General features: G+C 45.3%; 1 protein-coding gene across 1 annotated transcript in view; it reads right to left on the bottom strand.

Moving 5' to 3' along the window:
• The window catches only part of LANCL2 (LanC like glutathione S-transferase 2), a 33,391-nt gene extending 19,599 nt beyond the window's left edge, over positions 1-13,792 (bottom strand). Inside the window, exons 1-2 of the mRNA XM_052795516.1 lie at positions 12,712-13,792; positions 1,002-1,119 (exon numbers count right to left, since the gene is read on the bottom strand). Coding sequence (XP_052651476.1) covers positions 1,002-1,119; positions 12,712-12,915 — 322 coding nt within the window. The 5' untranslated portion in view covers positions 12,916-13,792. The remainder of the gene's footprint in view (positions 1-1,001; positions 1,120-12,711) is intronic.
• Between the last annotated feature and the right edge of the window lie 3,672 nt (positions 13,793-17,464).

The following is a 17,464-nucleotide window of genomic DNA, read 5'->3' as shown; positions in this document are numbered from 1 at the left end:
TCTAAAACTTCCCCACCCATCCACCCACAGCACCATCTGTACCAAAACATCAAGAAGAAAGCAAAGAAATTTTACCCTTTCATTGCCAGAATTAAGCCTAAGCACAGGCAAAGCCTGGAGAGTTTTTCCAAGCTGCTCCCCCTCACAACACAAAGATAAAAGAACAGATCTCCTCAGGGCACATTTCAAGCATGCTATGCTAAAAGCATAAGTATGCCTGAAGCGTGAGCTAAACAGAGCAGGAATAGAATATGCCATTGTAATAGCAAAGTGGCACTTAAGAGGCCTAGATGGAAAAGTGTTTTGACAGCTTGAAAAGCAGTGGCCGCATCAGGCTTGACAACTGCAGGCTCTGCCTAAAGGATGAGAAGGGCTCATTCACATTTGGATAGCATCAGTGATGCAATGCTAAATGAACGATGGTGCCTAGCAATAACCAGCACTTGCACATGACTGTTTATCTTCACGGACTTCACAATCTTGCAACCCCATCTCCATACTCCCCCTCCTCACAAGTGCATTTTACCATTTTTGTACAGACAGAACAAGCACAGCCAAACTATCCATACTCCAGATTTTAAGGCTCCAAGCTCCTGGGCATGGAACACCTCCCGCCCACAATGATTAGAAGATGTTGTTACCATTAGACAACTGCAAACTAATAGTCAGTTGAACAGAAAAAGGTGAAAATAACTCATTTTAAGAAAACCTTAAAGAAACAAGAGGTAAGCTGAAAGAAAGAGCAGCCTTAGAAAATCCACTCCTTTTGCAAGACAAATCTCTCCATATACAAAAGCCAATTATCTCTCTGTAACTTTGCTGAAGTCAATGGAATTCATTCCAGACAGTAGTGACCAAGGGTCCAAACTTAAAAGAAACCAACTCACACAAATGCCTGTATCAGAATATTTCTGCCGCTCCTGTGAGAACATCAGAACCTCCTCCTGTGAATAAACCCATCATTTAACAAACACACTTCATTCAAATTCTAGCTTTCTCACCAGTCCAGCCAGTATAGGCAGAGCAGTCATGTGGATCTGCTGTCTTCAGCCCTTCCTCCATTTGTTGCAGAAGGTCCTTGATTTTTGCCTGGATCCTTTTTGAGAACTGAGCACTGACCTGAAAACAGGAGGCAGGAGAAAGGGAGCGAGTCAGAAAAGGAAAGAATCCAAGAATGCAAACTGTCTGCTCCACTTTCTTGTTTGGAAGAAAAAGGAACACAAAGCCAAAAACCAACCAAACAAAAAATAACTAGGGAATAAATACTACATACAGCAACCCGCAGTGCCAAGGTGGTTCATCTTAAGTGTGTCCCATGTAATGCACTCTGATTACATATCAGAGTAAGTTACTAGTATCTACATTAAGACACAAATTATCTGGTGATGCTTTAAAGTCACATGAAGAACAGCTATGGACACTGACACTATGTAATCATATGCTGTCTCTTATCGCAGGCTCTTAATAGAGTAAGCAAAGCTTCTCCGAGCTGAGTAAAAGGTGAATAGAAGCAAAGAGAAGACAACCATCTGCTGCCACTCCATGGGCCAGCATTCCATTCAGGGTCCTGGTACCAAGATGATGTTATAGACGAAGACAGCACAGTGAACCTGCAAGCCCCATGTTACAGGTGCTTGCTCTCATCACAAGGTGCCTGCACATCCTTTGTGGCACTATGGAGGCAGAAATAGCTAAAGGAAAATAAATGCTCATATTTGAGACAATCAAGTCAAAGCCAAGCCATCATCTTTAATGATGCGCTCAATCATCCATGATGTATTCACATTTTCTTCTTAAACCCAAGACTTCTTTCAATGTCCCAGTTTGTGATCACCCACAGAAGGCAAGTTGCCTAAATGCCCTTCCTCCTGCTTCTTGCTCTCTCCTCTCCCCAAAACAATATTAGGATTTACATGCTTTATCAAGAAAGGGCGTTGTTAAATGCAGTGACGTATTAAAGAACAACTACCTGAAAGAAAGAGCTAGACACAAAGGCGGCAAGTAAAAGTAGCTCAGCAGCTTCAGCTCATGCATGAAGATGAAGAAACAAATCTTTGATTTTACATATTGCTTGCTTTTACTTTTGACCAAGAAAAGTTTACATAGATGCTATATATGAAATATAGCAGAGGATGCTTTACTCTTGCCAACATTTCTCTCTCATTCAGCATACTGTATGGGAAGATACGCTACTGATTACTCCCTTAAGCCTATGGAACGTGGAAACAGTCAATTAACTGGAATTTATTGCCCTATTAACTTCCATGGGAAGAGTATTCATGAAGTCCCTTCACAAGACGATTCTACATTTGAGTGGGGCTATGAGAAACAACAATCAAAAATGATTTTTTTTTTTTTATTAAACAGTATCACTTACTGATCAGCTTTTTCTATTAACACATTTATTAAAAACTATTTTATATACTTAAATAGAGCTTAAAGTCTAGGTTTACCTATAGCACAGTTTATCTACTACAGAGCTAAAGAAGAAGAAACAAAAAACCTCTTCCCTTTCTGGGCTACAGGAAAAGCTTTATCATTATCAGATAATTGCATCATTCTGACAAAACAGTGATGTACACAAACCTTATGCCACCCCAAAATATTTCCTGAATCTGTTTGCCATCATCTACAGGAAGCCCCAGACACACATCACTTGCCACCCGGATCTTAGTTACCCAGGAACAGCCAGAAGAGAAACTCTCTAGGAACATGGAAGCCAGCAGAGCTTCCCCATCCCAAACCAAGAGCCACAATGCAGTGGTCATCAGAAAAATGGCATTACACAATTTGGCTACTTGTCAGCTTACACTGAGAATAAGCTACTGTTTTCTGAACAGTGCTCGATCTCCTTCCACTTCTTGCTTCCCCAGCCCGCTCCCAGATAGCAGCTGGTATAAATCAGACCAGAGAAGGCTTAGTTTGATACTAAACATGTCTACATTTATGATTTTTTTTTATTGGAGAAGGAGAAATTAGCTCATTAGGAAGGTAAGATCCTGTTTGCTTACAACACATCTCAAAAGAGAAGGGTTCAGATAAATGACAGGTCCTGGTTGCCACCATGCAACTGATTACTCAAAATACACATTTTGGACACTTATTCAGAGCAGAACTTCAAATAAAAATCAGTGAACTCGAACATCTATTCAACAGATTCAGTAATCAGAAAGATAATAGGAATTACACAAGTCCTCTGACACACCAAAAGCCTCCAGGGTCAACAGTTCAAGTCCATTTTATGATGGCAGGAGGAAGGAAAAAGGAAATTTTGCCATTATACCTCATGTCGCACACATACCACTCTAGGAAGGAGCTAGAGCCCCCTTAACCTCTCCAGTAACTAGAAATAGCAACCAAACACAGTAAGCATCTGATGTCTATTACTCTTTGGCCTTAATATGGCATGGGTTTTTTTAGGAAACTGTACCACACGCACACAATATCCCCCTCACCCTTTTGCCTAGTTCAGTGAAGTCTCAACACAAAGCAAAACCCTTCCCAAGGGCAAGGCTTCTCTCCTTCAAAAGACAGCTATGCCAATGCTAAGGCATATGGCGAAACAGCATGAGGATATCCACATGGATGCATCCAGGCATAGCGCTGAGCTTATCTGACAAGAGTGAACTAAGGTTTCAGACTCCCAGTTTATTTACCTACTGCACACCACAAGCAGGCTGGTTATCTTTTTGTTCTGACAATACACCTGCTGTTACCAAATCAGGGTATTTTTTATCAAACATCAGATCAAATTACTTAGAGGCAGGAGCGGAGTAGTAGGACATCGGGACACTTGGGTTCTGCTTTAAACCTCAGTCCCATACAAACAATTTAGCTCAGGTTGGCATATCCCTCTCTACAATGGCAACTGTAACTTACCTATCTTGATTCAGTGCTTGGAAAAGCACACATGAAATTATTTTATTACATCATCATCATCATCATTATTATTATTAATCAGCCCAAACAAAGCTACTCCCAAGATTATGCCAGTGTGAATAGGTTTTGTGGCAACAAAGTTTTCCCCAGCTACCTACTCCTCCACCACTGCCTCTTTGTGGGGTTTTTTTTTGGTTACTCTGAAGCTTTAACAACCTAGCACTGTCACTGTTCCTTTGATAAAATTCCACTATAAGGTTATAACAGATGCTTACATGCACTAGAATAAATTAATCACATAGAGAAATGAATGTTGAAAGGTGGCTTTAGAAGATTTATAAACGTTCTTCAAGGAATCTTATGGTGGCATTACAGCTGAGCATAAAGCACACTAATTCATATTGAGCGTGGATTGATTTTCATGCGAAGCATATTCATTTCATGAGGATGATTCCAGCTGGCATTCAGCTTTTTCTGCAGGTGAGTCTTGTTATTCCTGTAGGGACAAACAAAAACCAGGAAGCCTGACATCTGATATCCAGTATCACACTTACTCCTGGTTCACAACAGGCTGGGTGGCAACAGGAGCTGAAGAGATCTTTAACTAGAAAAGGCTCTCTCCAGGAATTCAACTGCTGCATTACTCCTCTGCTGCTGCAGGAAGAACAACCACTATCATCCCAAGCACTGCTCAAGCTTTACATTGGCAAAAGACAAAAAATGAGAGCTCATTCCCCATTATACCCAACAGAACCCCCCATCATATTGATTATGGTAACAAGAAAGGCTCATTATCAGCATGAAACAAAAGTGCAGAAAAATACAAATATGTTGGTTTTGCAAATTAATTGTTTTGTGATTTATTTGAACCATATCACTTTTTCCATTGCAGTGAGGTAGTATGCAAAGCTACATCCCAATCCAAAGCCTTTTAAAGCCAATGAAAATGTAAGGAATGTGAGCGTACATGTAACATCACTCACCTTTGGCACTAATGACATGGTGTCCAAGTTATGCTGTCCTTGTCAGCAATACCTGTTTCCCCTATCTGCTTTCTTTCGTTTGTGGGGTTCCTAAAAAGAACTTAAATCATCTTCTTTTGTAAACCCAGCACTAAAACTACACCCATGTTACAAAAAATACACCATGATGCAAATAAAAATCTCCTAAAAGAAATGCACATTTCACTTGCAGTTGATATTACAATAACGTACCAATTCTTATTGACCTACCTCTCCATTACAGCCATATCCAGCTTTACAGCCGTGGCTCTAAAACAAACCAGCACCACGAGCAGGTAAGGCAATAAGCAGCTGCTGTTTATGTGTTTTATATCATGATTTCTGGTAGGTAAGAGAAGCCTGTAACTTAAGTCTTGCATGCACATTTGGACCAGATATCACAGTGCTTACATAAGTCTGACAATGCAACCATGAGACCTCATGGCACTCCTTTTGTGGTTAGAAGCAATACTCTGGTTTGACAGACACAGGGTGAGTTATCTTATTTGCCTTCTGCCAAAGACATTTAGATACCAATGTGTTTTTCAAAAACACCTCTCAGTTTTTATTTGTATCACGACACATCTACGCCAAGTAACTTGCGCGGACTCATGGGCGGACAATGGAGACCTGAGTTGCCACAAGTTGCCAACGTACCAGTCTTTCTTGCCACCACCAGCTCCCAAAACAACCATCCTGCCATTAACCTGAATTTGCTATTAACCCTATTTTACTTCATCAGCTCTTAGGGGACTGATGCTATGCACAAAATTAGACTGAAGAAGGAAGTGATTGATTCTGCAGAAGCAGCAAGGAGATGGCCTATACACGCAGTGCTACCTACTGAACAAGCAAAATGCACTTACTTAATCTCATCTCAGTTCGAATCAGGTTAAGAAGAGATAGATACGTCAAAGAAAAGTGACTTTATTGTTGGTGATGTGCAGAACAGGAGACGTAACATGGTGCTGGGTTTTCTTTCAGCCACAGTGCATTTCACAGAGAAGAAAATACAGCTCAAGCTGGCACTGCAGCAAGGACTCATTCGAAAACCAAACTTGCATAGAAGACTGCACGAGGGACATGACAGACACTGGTAAGGCAGAACGGGGTGGGGGATGACTCACAGCTCTACTGAAACGAGAAATCCTGGCCATACTGAAATCATTGGGAACTCTGCCACTGACTGTAAGGGCGCCAGGTTTCACACCCATGCACTGGAGCGCGGGTTTATTGAAGCAAGATGAGGTCTCACGCTCACCTCCCCAGAGCTCCTGCAAGAGCAGACAGAAGGAATGGCAGTAGGATCCCAGACGCAGAATCTAGCAAGGTCAGCTGGGAAGTGACCTCCCTTTTTGTACAGAAAAACAAGTTCTACTTTGTTTTTACCTAAATCAAAAGACTGTTACAGCTCCAAGAGCAGCTTTTTTTTTTCTTCTCTGAAAATACCAGATACTAAGAAACCACCTCATCACCCAGCCTGCCAAACAGTTAAACATGGCTCTCTGCTACTACTCAGTTAGGTCCTTCCAGAAACGAATGCCAGTTCTGCAAAACCACATGCTTAATAAATGATCTGAAACACTGCTGTCTGTAGAACACATTGCTCTGTTTTTCAGCGATCTGGCACCTAGTGCCACACATGTGATAGCGGGGGAAAAAAAATAAAAAAAAGAAGAAAAGAAAAAAGGGGGAAGGGAGGGAAAGAGAGAAAAATCTACAGCTGTAGGCAAACTATTACACTGCTACTGCTACAAATGCCAACTTAGGAATAGGCTTTAAATGCAGGCATCACCCTACCTCAGAGGAGATAAGGGCATGAAAAACAGCATTAAAAGGCAATCAATTCAAGTTACAGAAAGAATTGTTTAAAGCGTGTAAGAAATAATGAGACTGTGCCTCTAATGCATTTGTGTGTAAAAGGAGCTACTTGTCTCATTGGTGATTAGGTTGCAAAAAACCAAAGCCTAAAGATTTAGATCATCATAAAGAGTCATCAGAAAGCTTCAGATTATTGGTTACAAAAATAAACATGATTAACAGACACTGAGGAACATTATCCTATGTTTTCAGAAATGGAGGCTGATAAAACAAAAGAGCAGTACTGGAAATCACTGGTCCTCCAGGTAGCCTAACACCAGCATGCTACTTCTTGAAAACAAAGAAAACAGAAGTCTGTTGTGACTACGATTTAAAGTCACTTGCTACACAGAGGTCTCCACCACAGCTGAGACATTTTGAGGTGGTCTACCAGTTGTAAAAAAAGCTAACGCCTCTGCCAATACTGTCTAAATTATTTTGATGCACAGACAGCAGGTATATTCCACATATTGAACTTGACAGCCTATCAGTGTTGTGCAGTTAGAACCCAAATGTAATTTATCTTCACCAGAAAATGAGTACCTGTTATTGCACTTGCCCATTCAGCTAGCCAGAGTAACAACTCATTAACTCACAGGTCTGCAAGATATAACTAGAAACCAGCAAAGAGTGGATGGACGTGAGAGAATTTAATCAGAACTTGGGTTTTGATTTATAAAAGTATCTTCATTCAGAAATGGTTGACTAAAACCAAATAGGCTTAACCATGTGGTTAAAGTGTTGTCCTGAATAACAGGAAAGGCTTTCAATGTAAAAGCATCAGAAAAGTGTAAGCAGCATTTGATGCTGATGTGCGCTGCAGGAAAGAAGCAGCAGTTCTTTCTCTCAGGCTGTGTACACTAACTGCCATGAGTTAGTAATGGACAATGAAGTACAATAAACTGATGCTCACACTCAATTTTGACTAAAACTCACAAAAAACAAAAGAAACTTTCCTTCAACAGAAACATGATTTGCAGTACTCAGAATCCTCTACTAAAATAGCACTGTATTTACTGTATAAATAAATATTTACTGTAACTGAGATGGGGTGCCAGGAAACGGTCAAAAAAGTGGTAATCTCAAGAAATGCAGCTACCCCATCCCACATCTCCGGCAAAAAAGTGGGAAAAAATATTTACTGGCTCTGGAGGTTCAATTTTGTCTCCAGTGCAATGAGTGGTATGATTCACGCTAGTGTAAGTGGTTGCAGAATCAGTCTCAGAACAGAAGGTACTTGCTGCTCTCGGCCAGACAACTAAAATGCCCAGTGAGACAACCCAACAAATATAAAAATTACCACAGGGAAGGGAATGAAGAGTGAGGCAATAACAAAAAACTTCAGCTATAATTTTTTAGATGTATTTTAAAGGAAGACAAAGACTGAAAAGCCACATAAAGGAATTATCAGAACTAACAGGAGATTGAGAAAGCACCAGGAAACTAAACACCACTAAACCACCCAAAAGATAATCTAAGTAAATATTCTGTATCCCCATTAAGTGATATCTCTGCAAATAAGCATCATTAGCTTTAAAACAGGTTCCCTGTAAGGAGCCCCCTGCATGGCCTAATTAAGTACATGGTATACACTTGTCAGAATATACCACCTTTTACTAATATTCTTAAAACATTATGGCAAGTCAGAAAAAACTTAATCAAGAAAGAACTGGCCTAAAAATAAGTTACTGTTTGGGTATCCTAGTGACCTATCCATAAAGTCCGAATCCAGTTTCGGTGCTGTCAAAGACTACCCTGTGATTCCACAACAAATCCAGACAATCTTAAACTGAGGGCTGGGATGTGCTAATGTCTTGATGCCAAGGATGCTTTTCTTGCACACACACAAAATCCACATCAGGTTGTCTAGGCACAGGCTTGCTTCCACCTTTCCCTGGATAAGCAGGTAATATCAGCCTGCCTTTGGTTCCCAAGTCACTGTCCCACAGACAGTGTGAAAGTGGCTCCCAAATCACACCTGACTATGCTATGGATGTAGCCACAGAGCTGTGGTGGCTCCGAGGATGGTGAGCAATCTGAGGTTGATATTGGTGGGTCACCCACGGAGGCAGGTCCTTGAACAAGCCATCGCCACCCTTTACCAGCAAGCTCACCTCACCCTTCCCCTTCCCAGGAAATCGATTACAGCTTTGTAGCTCTCTACCACACAAAGGTTTTGATGAACAGTTTCTGAGCCAGGACAACTGGCTGCCCCCACTTTATGCAAGCCTGTGCAGACCTCCCCATTCTCAGTCCCCCACCTACAGATAATGGGCAACACAATGTCAATAAGTCTTGACATTAACTGCAGCTATAGGTTGCCTTGGCTCCAGTTCAGGTGGGAAAGCAAAGCACAATACTGCTCAGACAAGTTAGTCTTTGGTTCCCAGCCTGCACAGGCCTATAGCCTGATATTGCCACATTTAAGAATACATTGAGTTTATAACTAGAGTTGCCTACAATGCAGGGGAAACTATCAAAAGAACATCTGCTTTTCAAATATTAATACTTTCCCCAACAAACAACTACAGTGAATTAAAAATTAAATGAAACTTAACAGACAATCTGGTTTTCCCATGAACTAGGGAATATGCTTTGTTCTGAGTCTATAGCTGTCTATTAATTTCTCTGTCCCTTTGACCATTTACATTTCCATTTTGAAAAATTTTGGACCACTCTGAGATAACATCTGTAGGTACTTTTTCAGGCTAAGGTATCACTATGGGGTCCATAGTGATACATATTTATTTAATTGAAAGATTTGCAATTTTTTAAACAAAGACTTAAATTTAAAATTATTTTTCTTATTGATCTAGAATTAATACTGTCCAATGGATTATTACATTCAGCTTTCTCAAACAAGTTACAGAAGCAATTCAAGTCCAGGATATTTTGAGGGTGAAGAAATCTAGTTAAGAAAAAGTGAATTTCAACTACATGAGCAGAGCCCACCTAGATAACTGTAGTATTTACTGTAACTGTTTTTAAGGCGGCAATCAGCAGTCCAAAAATCTTGTTTTCTCTTCTCCTGTTTCCATACCTTCTAGCTTCCTGAACTGTACCTTATGCATATAAACACACGCTTCCATATGCAGCACTTTGTCCCAATTGTTTCACATTTCAGACAATGACTTGAAGAGTTTCTTGTCCTTTTATCAGCTGGATGAATATTAGATGGCAATCATGGCAGCTTATGAAATCAAATGGAGGGATTAATAATGCATTACCTTCCATGACAACGGCAGAGCCCTCCACACCTCTAGCTGTCATGACATGAGTCACTCAGTGCTCACCGCTCCACACAACAGCAGATGGGAGGAAGAAATTATGTAGTGCACTGAGGGCTTCTGAAAGCTGCTCTCGTTTTTAGGAAACTTGTGCTATAGTGTACAGTGGTTTACAGAACAGACTTCCTAACCTATGTAAAGTCCTTTTGTCTTCACTGGGGCTTTAGGTAGGCAAAGACATTTCTCTGACAGAACTGGAGTCTGTTAAATGCAAAAAAACCCAAAACCCAAACCACAAACAACAACAAAAGCACCCCAAAATACTCACTACGAAGTCTCCTAAAAGTCAGGATAGTACTAGGACTGACAATACGCAAATGCTGCAAAGAATATAAATACACATGAATATACTCTTAGCTATGTTCTAGCCCAGAAATATATAGGACAATTCCTCAGATTTTGCAGATGCAGAAACAAAAGAAAATGTACACTCACATCTGCCTTCTCCTATGAAATGCACAGAGTTGAAACAATTCAAAGACCACTGAAAGTTGCTGTAGCTACATCACTTTAATGCGGTACAGAAGACAATTTTTTTTCCAGAGGAGCTTCATACTTTCGTAGGTAACAAAGCCCAGACACCACCTTTTATCAGATACACAGCTACTCAGGTGCTCAAAGATATTTTCTGAACAAAGCTGCACAAATAGCTGCCAACTGCCACACAGTAACAAGGAATGTCATCCACCATTGATCCTGGGAAAAAACATTTGCACTCACTGTAAAATAGCATACTCATCTACACCACAGCAGAACAAACATTCCCACTGTGAATATAGGGCTAGAAATTCTTGACTAACTCATTTCAGCTCTGCCACAGAACAATGTCTCTGAATTTGTATTCATTCAAGAATTAAATCTGATGTAAACTGGAGTTGAACTATTCTGCAATACAGCTAGTATTCTCTAAAAAACAAAATTTTTAAGGAAGTTTACCTTCCTCCAGTATCAGTTTTCACTTCGCAAAGCTGTAGTCGACCTAGGACAGCAGTAAAAGAAGGCTTATTTTCTCTTTAAAAAAATGAACATGAAGTGTGGGATCTAAAGCAGGTACATAAGAAGGACGACTGGCCTACAGAAGGCCTTAGAAGAAAGTTCTTGGTACGTTTTTTACCAATTTAACAACAACATATAGCTATAGCTGTTCTGCTATCTCCTCTCTGCCTTTATACTTAACTCATCATACTTGGATGTTTTTTATATACTGAGCTAGATACAAAAGAACAAAGAAATCACAGTTCTCTTTCACAAAAAAAAAAAAAAAAATTAGTTTTACCAGCACGGAGTATACTACCAGGGATTTTTGTAAAAAGCAGATTTCACTTCCAAAGGTACCCTTGCCTTTTAACCCTTTTCAAGTGCCAAGTTCTGCTTCTGACAGCTGCAATTAGCTGTAGCAGTAAGACACCAGTCTCCCAACTATTCTCTTTTGTGTGTTCTGCTTAGCCACACACGACTTCACAAACCTCAGTTGCAACAACCTAGTGAAACCTTTCATCACCTCAGACTGATGGTGAGCTGATGCTGTCCTGCTCATTCTTACGATGCTCAGGAAGAATGCTGCTCTCATCGCTGGGCATCACCATCCTCACCCCACCCTGTCAGTAAGTCAAGGTTATTCTTTATTGCCACAAACAGAAAAGTACAGAGCTGAGGTTAAAGGCTCTCCTTTATTCATCCCAGCATACAGTCGAGTGAGTTCGGAAAGTAAACTTCCCACCCAGTGCATCTGTGCTTCTAGCAATGTCACCATGCAGTGTTTTTCATCCAAAAGATGACGAAGCAGCACAGCACTGAAAGATGAAGCTGCTCAGGGACTAAAGTGACAGAAGGTCCGTATTCTGGTATTCGTTCTGCAGCTTAAGCCAGCCTGTGTGATAACAGGCCAGAGCAGCTTCTGTGCTTAATGCCTAAAATGCACACAGCTCCCCAGCCAGCAGCGTGTGGTGTCGAGGAGATAAGCAGAGCAGGAAGACTGCGAACCTCGTGCGACCAGCACGGCCAGACAGACCCGAACCGACTGCCAGGTGCCTATCATGGTGCACCTGAATCTATAAATGTGTAAACACATGCCTTGGAGAGAACAGTCCAGCATCACCTAAAGCCCTAGTGCTGCTGTCGCCTGAGGAGAAACTCATCTTTATAAGACGTGCACTCATCTCTTCTCTTCCCTTCCCTGTGTGCTTTCCTTGGTGAAACCCAGGCGACTTGTCAACGGCGTGACAGAACCGCCGGGGTAACTGCAGCGCCGACAGCACTACCTCCTGGCCCGGCACCGCGTCCACTCGCACTCAGCGAGTAAATAGCCAGCTTACGGCAGTCACTTCCACCGACTCCAAGCCGTGCGGCCGGGCTGAGCTCCCGCTCCTTCCCTCGGCTCACCCCGCCCGCCTCTCCTCTCCGGAGCCCTGGAGGCCGCCGCCTCTGCCACGCCGCCCGCGGCACAGCCGGCGGGCAGGGGGCGGCACAGCGCTCCGCAGCGGCGCGGACAGGCCGCGGGCCGCCGCACCGGGCGGCGGGAGGCCGCGGCCGGGCCCAGGGCCCCCCGCCGGAGGCCGCCCCGGGGCAGCGCCCGCGGCCGCCCGCGCCGCGGGGCCGCCCCTGCGGGGAGGAGCGCCCCGCGAGCGAGGCAGGGCCCGGGGGGCCAGGACGCGGCGCCCGCCTGCCCGCCGCCCGGGACTCACCTTCCCATCAGCGCCGAAGGGGAGGGACTCCTCCTCCGGCGGGAGCGGCGCCCTGTCCCGCTGGGCGTCCGCCGCGCTGGGGGCGGCCGCGGCTCCGGCCGCCTGGGGCTGGTAGTCAGGGTAGGGGTTGGCGAAAGCCCGCTCCTCCATCTCCGCCTCGCCGCCCAGCTGCAGCTTCAGCCTCTTGGACATGCTCTCTCCCATCTCAGCCGGCCCCCGGCCCGCCTCCCCGCACGGCAAGCCGGCGGGGACACACTCCGCCCCGCGGAGCGGCGGATTTGCAGCAACGCGAGCGCCGCGGCCGGCAGCTGCCTCCGGCTACAGCCCTCGCCCGGCGGGCGCAGAGGCGAGGGGCCCGCGGCGGCCCCGCGGCGCTGGGGCAGGGGCCGGGGCTGGGGCAGGGAGGGCGGCGAGGCGCGGCCCGCCGGCCCCGCGCTGAGGGGGCTGAGGTGGCAGTGCCCGGGGCCGCTGGCCCATCTGGGCCGCCTCAGGAGAGAGGCGCCGCCGGCCCCGGCCCCGAGCCGCCGAAGCCCGACTTGGGAAGGCGAAAGGGGCGCCGCGACGCCTCGGCTCTGCCTGGCGTCCCCGTCAGCCGGGAAGGGGGAGCGGCGAGCGCGGCGGCGGCATCACACCCGCAGGGGCAGAGCGCGGCCGGGGCCGCGGCCGGGCCCCCCCGCGGGGAGAGGCAGCCCGCCCGCCCGCGCAGGCTGGGTGGCACCGCTGCAAAGCCCGCCCGAGCGCCTCATCGTCCCCCGCCGGGGCGTCAGTCCCGCGGGCTGCTGCTGCTGCCGCCGGCCGCACGCCGGGTGGCGAAGCGGGGCTCCCGCCGGCTCCTCCCGCCCGTCCCCCCGCGACGGGGACGAGCCGTCGCCCGGCGCATCTCAGAGGAGCGGCAGCAGCAGCAGGAGGGGGAAGGACAGCCCCAGGAGCAGGCAGTATGCCACCAGCGCCTTCGCCCGGGTCATCCGCAGCCTCCGCCGGGCCGCGCTCATCCGCCGGCAGCCCCCGGGTCCTGCGCGCCGACCCGCGGCCAGCCCCGGGCGGGAGGGAGGCGGCGGCGGCGGCCGCGGCCCCGGCCCCAACGCCCGCCCTGAGGGGAAGGAGGCGGCCCTCGGCTGCCGCCCGGCGGGGACGGGGGAGGCGGCGGCGGCCGCCTCAGCCGGCGAGGGGAGGCAGCTCCCCGGGGAGAAGGGGAGGGGGGGGGGCTCCTTCCCTCGTCCCGCCCTCGGCTTACGGTGTTGGCCTGGCGGCTTATTGTGGCCCAGCCACCGCTCTGCCTACGGGGAACCGCCTCCCCGAAGCCAAAGCATGTTAAGAAAAGAAAAAAAAAACAAAAACAAAAAAAAACCCCCACCAAAACCCAAAACCCTCAGAGCACGAGTGGGGGCTGCCGGCGGCCGCTCGTCGTCCCCAGCCTGAGTCCCCGCTCCGCGCGTGGGGCCGGGCGGGGCAGGCCCCCAGGGGTGGCCGGCGGCTGGGTGTGAGGGGGGGGGATCGCATCCCGCCTCGGGAGGAGCCGTGGCTCGATCCCGTGTGGATCAAGCGTTTGCGTGTGGGAACAGGTCCGGGGTGGGTGTGGGGGGTGCTGAATGCCAGGGCACCGTGTCAGCATAAATTTAGCCCGTCGTTTTATGGATGCCTCCATCTAAAGCTAGGAGAAGAGCTCCAGGTGAAGGGGCACTGTACAATAATCAAGGATAAATCTTTTCTATTCACAGAGAAATGGTAGATGCTGTCGGTATTGTCATAGCCTTCAGGAATTCATACTGCATACTGAAACACCCCTGTGCAGAAACAGGCTGCAAACAGCCTGCAATCCAGCCAAACGCAGCACACGGTATTGTGTAAAAATATGGACACAGGAGACTTCACTATCCCATTAAATATTTACTCCCAACTATGCCTCACTTTTTGCTAGTAATTTTAAGTCAGCCAGACCATAAACTATTAATTCAAGATCTGGACACGGTGCAGACTTATTGATCTTTATTTTTATGCACTGAGTAATATTATTGCTATCAAAATACATATTCAGTATGTAAGATTAAATATAGGGGATGCCTCTCCCAGCGTTGGCTTCAGTTTATGGTTGTTTGTAGCAATACACATGTGAATAAGTGGGATGTGTCCATTATCTTGTGGCAGGATATAGATTTTAGGCAATACTTTCTTAATTTTATTTATTTTTAGAAATTGAGCTGATGACAAAGCAAAAATTCCAAACAGCTTGTCTGACAAGAGGTACCTTGTATTTGCTCTGGCAGAGAAAATAACCATCCACTCAAAAATAACACAATCATCTATAAAATACCCTGTTCTGTAATAATTTAAAAAAAATCACTTTATACATTATTTCCTCTTTAATGGGGAAGACTTTTGTGCTGTGTTGTGGTGCCTGAAAAGGGTAAATGCAGAACCTTTTTAAAAAAATCTCCTGTCTCTGTGTAGACATTTTGCTATGTGAAGAACGTATTTTCATCTCAGATGGTTTCCTTCCCTCGGCGAAGACCAGCTGCATCAGTGCAAGTAACTACATCCCCATAATGAAGATCAGAATTAAGCCTTTAATACAAATGTGTGTGGCTTCTGTTTTCTTACACCTTCGACTCTCTTCAGTCAAAATGGTGCGAATATAAAAGCAAGATCATACCAACTGGTACATGCTCAAGGCCTACAGGTGAGGAGGGAAGGTGGTCCCTGGCACCTTGCAAGAGCAGGTTCTTCTCTTCCTCTGGAGCAGTGGGTTGGGGAGTGGTGGGTTTGCATCTCTTGCCCATTGCCTCGTTGTGCTGTTCGGTTATCTGCACACTGCTGTGTTTAACACTGTTGTACCTGTGGACCTGAGATTTCTGAGGCATTTCTCTCCACGTTCACTGTTCCTCACATTTGTTGCAAAGTGGTATGTTTACTCTCAAGCATACAGTCTTTAACATACAGATATTAGTCTCTTGTTCTTAGCAGGTGGGATGTATTTCAAAAGACTTTCAGGCTTTCCTTTTGCTCCTTTACCTTTGATACACACAGAGCTCCCGCAGCCTGAATGGGAATCGTGGATAAAGGAGGAGGAAAAAGGTTGGGCTGAGCGAGGTGACAACCTTTAACATAAGTTTTAAGCAAGAATCAATTCACATCGCTCATCTGTAGCAGTACAGAGCAGGAGGCCTCGCCTACTGAAATCATGATTTCATGGGCACTTTCATCCAGAATACATCTAAATGCTACTGAAGGCAGTGAGCCCTTATCTTTTCTTCCCGCTCCAGCTATGCGCTCCTGTAACCTGCCTTCTGCAGCATTGGCAGACATGCAGCCCTGCAGCAAGCTGATCTAACTGAAAGCTGTCCTTTTCCTTTCTCTGATGTAGGTGAAACTGCAATGAATGTTTCACCAAGGCCTGATTCCTAATTAGATATCAGTTTCTTTGTGTAAATCGTGAACATTTTTGCTTATCATTGGGCTAATCATTCTTTATACAGGAGGAATTCATAAACCCCTCTCTTTTACTTCTCTGGCCTTTCCTTCCCTCTAATCCTCTTTACATCCTGCAACGTCTGATACTATGCTCCTGACGGGACTAGTGCCAGTTTTTTAAATAGTAAAATAAAGTATCTGTTACTTTTGGGGCCAGGACTAAAGAATCATAATCCATGCATAAACCATTAATGATACTGTGCTTTCCTATGTATTTTGCTGTTTGATTCCCAGTACGCATAGTAAATTATTGTAACTAATGAGGAGGGAAAGAGTATTGTGTATCACAGAGCCGACCCTCCCAGGGCTAGTACACAGCTGCCCTTCACACTATACCCCATGAGAGCTACATCATATTGCAGCGTGATGCGGCTTCAGAATGAGTGTGAGCAACCATCAGGAATCTCTGAAGATCTAGCTGTGACATGTTTAATGGTTCCTTCAGCAGCTGTGTTCATTCTTATTACAGTATAATAGCACTCATTTGTTTTCATGCACAATGGCTCCAGATACGCGCAAGCAACAGCCCCGTCCATGTTTTGTTCCGTGGAGACAGGATGATGAGTATGTGACTTCAGCACCCATGGTAAAGTGCCTTGTAAATTCTGGGAAACCAGTGTAGCAGCTGGCATTAATCTCATTTTATTTCTAAACATAGATCTATGAGATTCAGCTGAAATTAATTGAGAGAAATGAGAGCTTCAGGAATGGACCCTGCTAATGTGATACATAATGGAGAACAAGGCTGTACACTGCTTTCTTCAGTATTTACCTGTGGAAAAACAAGGTATAGCAATTTCTCAGCTGGTGTTAGTTAGGGTAGCAGGTCAGTGGAGATGGGGCTGTTTATACCTGCTGCAAATCAAGGATCATATCTTTCTTCAACATAAATTAAGTCTTTCATACTGACTTTTGCTTTTTCTCTCTCTGGTCCTCTCCTCTTCAGGCTGCACTTTGTCTATGCTGCATCCTTTGTGCTCTGCAGCAAGCCTTTTTCTCCTCTAGCACTCCCATAGGCCTGTAATAGCCTGTAAGGACTTCCTAATTACCTCTTCACCATTACTATCCCCTCCCCTTAGCTGTACTTCCTAATTTCTTTTTTTTCTCCACCACTGTCTAATATTATATTCTGCAACTAAATTATTTAAAACTGTTTAGGTCTAATAAACTATGGGGGGCTGCTTCTTGTAATAAACATGATATTATGACATAAAATCTGCAGGATCAGGTTTTGCATTTTAATTGCAAAAGACTCAGAGGCTTTGGACCAAATTCAGTCCTGTGT

This window comes from Harpia harpyja, chromosome 1 (genome assembly GCF_026419915.1).
Source record: "Harpia harpyja isolate bHarHar1 chromosome 1, bHarHar1 primary haplotype, whole genome shotgun sequence".
In the NCBI taxonomy this organism is placed as follows: Eukaryota; Metazoa; Chordata; class Aves; order Accipitriformes; family Accipitridae; genus Harpia; species Harpia harpyja.
The sequence above is the reverse complement of the archived record's forward strand: the minus strand, read 5'-3'. Positions and strand labels throughout refer to the sequence as shown.